This window comes from Notothenia coriiceps, unplaced genomic scaffold, assembly GCF_000735185.1.
Source record: "Notothenia coriiceps isolate Sejong01 unplaced genomic scaffold, NC01 NC01_scaffold00010965, whole genome shotgun sequence".
In the NCBI taxonomy this organism is placed as follows: domain Eukaryota; kingdom Metazoa; phylum Chordata; class Actinopteri; order Perciformes; family Nototheniidae; genus Notothenia; species Notothenia coriiceps.
Genome location: NW_011343666.1, coordinates 1 through 5,223, shown reverse-complemented (window position 1 = coordinate 5,223; position 5,223 = coordinate 1). Strand labels below are relative to the sequence as shown.

At 43.1% G+C, this 5,223-nt stretch overlaps 1 protein-coding gene across 1 annotated transcript; it reads right to left on the bottom strand.

Moving 5' to 3' along the window:
- Nucleotides 1-348: 348 nt before the first annotated feature.
- LOC104946309 (arf-GAP with GTPase, ANK repeat and PH domain-containing protein 1-like) lies at nucleotides 349-4,499 on the bottom strand (the record flags this gene model as incomplete). Its single annotated transcript, XM_010772096.1, has 2 exons — nucleotides 349-3,870; nucleotides 4,210-4,499. Coding segments are annotated over 2 exons (485 nt in total), but the record flags the coding sequence as incomplete, so codon positions are not given.
- Nucleotides 4,500-5,223: the final 724 nt, after the last annotated feature.

The window sequence follows — 5,223 nt, the reverse complement described above, 5'->3', positions numbered from 1 at the left end:
TCTTATATACTCACGTGTCACAGCAGTGGTGTTTCTTCTGGGAGTCTGTCCGTTTATTGTCATATTTTGAAGGTTTTGCTTGAAATAGGGTTGAATATCGATGGAAAAAGGCAAAGAAAGAACCCAAATGAGATGTTTTAGGTAGGTTTACGGCTTTCTANTTATTATGATAATTATTGTTATTGACCTTTTTGTTTGGACTGTACAGTACCGTTGTTGAGAAATTAATACAGAGTCTTCTGAAAAGAGACACATTACAGTAGAAGACTCTGTATTAATTTCTCAACAACGGTACTGTACAGTCCAAACAAAAAGGTCAATAACAATAATTATCATAATAATTTAGAACAACAAGAGTCTGGATGGTAAAACAAAACGACGAAAACCTGGATGGACTCGGAGGAAAATATACAAAAACAAAGGAGAGGGGGGCATTTATAAATAATTTCGGGGCTTAAAGGCTACACGAGGAAAAACAACCAAACGCTGACCATACCGAGTTTATTGGTTTTGTAGTTTTGAAGTCTATGTACACGTGAGGTGGAGATATTAGCGTTGTCTGCAGGCAGCTAGCGAATAGCTCGTAACATCCATGCTAGTAAATATACCGCGAGAGTAGCTAACGGTTAGCTAGCTGCAACTGGAGCTTCACAGGATGTTTCGTTTCGTTTTGACGAGAAAAAGGCGCGTTAAAACAGGCAAGTAGTGTTAGCTTCACTATGCTAACATATATCGGAAGTTTGTACCGATGGCCCGAAACCACAATAGTCCAATTTGACCGATAGTTTGTTTGTGTGCGCTAGCCCGTTAGCTTGAACATAAATGGCCATCTTTACGATGATTTACGCTCTATGGGTCAGCGGACAAATGGGCCATATTTGGGGCTTTTTTTTAATAATGTGCCATCGGGGCAATCGTACGTAGCAGTTAGCTTCAGCAACAGATGACTCTGTGCTACGATGACAATATATAGGCAGATTGCTAAGCTAGTTTGTTCATGACTCAGCAGTTTCTGTGATTACTAGCAGTTTAAAGCAGATATAATACATTTCTCTCCGTTAGCTAGCTGCTTCCTAGCTTTAGCGTCAGTTTTGATATTCTGGTCGAGAGCTTAGAGAAAAATTCAAGACGATACAAGAAAGAGAAAGCTGTAGTGGAAAAACGGACTGAATCAGATTTAGTGCATTTCTGTCATAAATAAAAGGATGTCTTTTTCCTGTCGCCGGACGAGTCGGATATAAAAACATTAAATAAAATCACGATTTACGGGAAGTTAAACGCCATCTTTGCGATGAATGGCACGAACAAACGGACGAAGTTAGGAACGTAAAGGCAGGTGTAGAAATTCATGTTTTAGCGTTTTCATTTATACAGAGTGTTTGTGGTTTAATGGCGATATTGCAGCGATGTCGGCGTACGAAGTAACGGTGATTCACGTGAAAATGGATATTGCTTGTATACACAGTCGGGTTGAGAGCCGCTCCTCAACCTTTACGCTAACATTTGAGGACCAAACGGTAAAATAGAGCGAAGAGTCAAGGGATAAAAATCATCATCACAAAAACATCGAGGACTCTTCATCCCGACAATCCTGATCGGTTAGCGTTCAGTCGACTGTTCTGCGTCCAGCGACCAAAAGAAGTCAACGCTCAGTCAGATATACAAAACCAGGTGTGTCTTTACAACTCTGTCAACACGGGACAACACCTGAACTTAACCTGCAACCATTCATTGCAATTGGATCTTTAAACCAGTGGTTCCCAATCTAACGGTTGTTTGGGTTTCATTGGTCCAGACTCAGTCTTGACTCCAGATGTGACCAAGTTCAGACTCTGTCTTCTCCCACAGGGTAACCAAATACAAACTTGGTTTTAAGTCAAACTTGACTGCGTTCGGACTTGGTTTTCTCCCAAAAGTTTGACCAACTTTAAGACTTGGTTTTGACCCAAATCTGTACTCATTCTTTCCTCGAAATTTGGCCGAATTGGGATTCACTCTAGACTCAAAATGTGTCCACGTTCTGACTTGGTTACGACTCAAAACTTGACCACATCAGGACTTGTTCTTCTCCCAAAAAAGTGGACTCTTTCCAAAACAAATGACCAAAATGTAGGCTTGGTTTTTTACCCTTTTTCTCTATTCAAGATGTGACCAAATACCAACTTGGTTTTAAGTCAAACTTGACTGCGTTCGGACTTGGTTTTCTCCCAAAAGTTTGACCAAATTTAGACTTGGTTTTGAGTCACAAATTGACCACATTTGGACTCTGTCTTCTCCCAAAATGTGACCTGATTCAGACTTGGTTTTGACCCAAAGATCAACCTCAAACTTGTCTTAATTCTGATTGGTTGCTGACTCAGACTGGGAGCCACTGGTTTTTGTTTACCTGCTTAGTTTAACTTCCTGTCCTGGAGGAGTTTCACACATTCAGTCCATGCTGGTGTTCTCAAACACTTCAGAGTAAATCACTGCGTTCAGGCGACAGTAAGTACTTCCTGTCGTCTCTAATGGACAGGAAGTGACGGAGGAAGACTATTTACAACAAGGTTTCCACACCAGAGAAGAAGAAGCCCTTCTTTGTGATTCGCTGAGCAGAGCAGGGAGCCTGCTGATTGGACGGGAAACATTCACATAACTTTATAGACAGATTTGTACAGATGTTACTTATATCACCTAAGTCACTATTTCCTCTCTAAAAATGTGAATTACGTGTTTAAATGAAACCGAAGGATGAAACCAAACCTCCCGTCATTGTGATTTGTCTGAGATTACAGCAGATTATATAAAAACACCTGAAGAAGAAGCAGATTAAAGTTCCCTTATCGCCCCGTGCAGCCGCTTCCTTTTCTTTTCCCACTGTCTACACGTTAAAACACAAATAAAATCACTTCAGGGATGGTTTGAGATAAATATTCAACCAGGATGTGAACCAAAGCCAGGTTTAAGACGCTCACAGCTCAGAAAATGCAGATAAATCCAACAAATACAGAGAAAAGCCCCACCCTGAACGATAAAACACATTCCTCCACGTCATGAGCCTCACACCCCTAGATGCACTGTCTTTACACCTCACAGCAATAAGAGGTGATTGTGGGGCCATGGTTGATGTTTCTGTCATCGGCCAAATAATCCAATGAAATGCTAAATTATAGCCCAAAAAACCTGCATCGTTGTAGATTAAATGAAAGATATATCGTCCAGCCCTAGAAAAGGCGTTTCATTACCGAGAAAGACTTGTACGTTTGTTGGACTGAAATGTGTGAAAACGAGGTAAACCTGGCGTTAGGGTGCTGGGGAAACGACAGGAGTGGAAGATCTCCGGTCCCTGAGCCATAGCTTTGTGAAACAGAACCCCCTCCCCACGTTGACGTCTGAACGATCGGTCCAGAACATCGAGATATACAATATACACAATCCAGGGGGGCGGGGCTTAAATTAAACGAGGAGGAGAGAGTGTAGCACATGCGATCTATCACTTCTTCTTCTTCTGATATTTTATTTTAAACATTGAGATATCTTCACACAACATAAAAAGGCTTCACAGAACTCGTGGAATAAAACCGTTGAAGGCGTCTTTTCCTTCTCCTTCGCTTCGATATGTCGTCCTTAAATTAACGATGAGGTATGATGAGGGTCACGTGATTATATTTATATCTCCCAGTTTGTTCTCAGTGGTCATATGAGCGCGGTGGTGTTGTTGTTGCGGTTGTTGTTTCTTCGCGGCAGGTTGGGCGTGGCCATCAGAGGGTAGCGCTCGTCAGGACATCCGTACTGGAGGAGCACGTCCACGCACTCCTGGCTGCTCGCCTGCCGTGCGTACGCCATCGCTGAGTTACCGTGAGCGTCCCTCGCATTCAGGTCCACGCCGTACTGAGGAGGAGGAGGAGGAGGAGGAAGAGGAGGAGGAGGAAGAGGAGAGGTTAGAAGTGGATTATGTTTCCCTACTCGCTCCGTGCAGCTGCTTCCTGTTCATGTTTAAACACTGAAAACGAGACTTTAGTGACAGTTCAAATGAAACAATACGCACCCAGGACGTACATGAAAGACACTTTGAGATAAATCCCAGATGTACAGATGAAATATGAAGGAGTGAAGGACAGAGCTCTAAACACTGGCTCTGATATTGAAGGTTAGATGACTAATGGTGCGTTTGTTTTACGTCTGCTCAAATCTATTTGAATCAGCTTTAGGAGCTTCTCCTCCTCGTACCCAGAGCAGCAGCTGCGTGATGACCACGTTCCCCTTCCTGGACGCCAGGTGCAGCGCGTTGCGTCCGTCTCCGTCTCCGCACGTCTCGTTGACCTGCGATCGGGACCCGTGAGCGAGCAGCAGCACGACGGAGGGCAGGTCCTCCTCTGCAGCCGCTCTGAGCAGCTGCTGACCCAGAGTCAGATCTGAGACGCAGGGCAGCGCCGCCACGAACACCCGCTGCTCGTACTTGGCTCGGATCCACCGCTCACGCTCCTCCCTGGGGGGAAAGAGGGGGGGTGTCAGTGATACTGTGGTACGATGACATAAAGGAGAAGACAGCAGCTTTCAGAGGCTCAACATTTAGAGACCCGATTCATGACTGACGCTTCACTAGAGGGTTGGTGTATACTGAGGCGTGGCAGAAGCACTGGGTTCTGTGAGAGTTTAAAGTTCACACTGCATTTTATAATGGCAACGTTTTCCATTCTCAACCATACTCACACTTTTAAGACCTCAAGTATTAGTTTACCTTTTTTTATAACATCGTTTTTATAGGAAAATATAAGTGGCAAAGTGGGAAAAGAGGATACGTAGACGTAGCTCGCAAAGGCAGGTAGAACGTAACATTAAGATGAGAGGAAAGAGGAGGGACTGTTGGTGTTACTGGGGGCGGTGTTTGATGGAAGGGAGAGAACAGAACCCTGAAGGAGACTTTTCCACCTTACTCATGAGTTTTGGAATTCAATGTCAGAGAATAGAAACCTGTTTTCTTTAGGACCAACAAGTCATAACATCTGCCATGATTTTGGGATGTTTTAGTATTATTTTACCTTTTCTTTAAAAAAAAAGTATAGCAAAATAGAAGTGGCAAAGGCAGATAAAAACAATCAGAGCTTTGCAGATTCCAAAAGTTAAACATGTTTGAATATTCCCCCTTTTTTAACTTTAAATGTATGCCTTTAATAATCAGGGAAAAAAACGTCAGATTTTTTCTTGTTTATTTACCACTTAAACCTGGAAGAATATAACGCC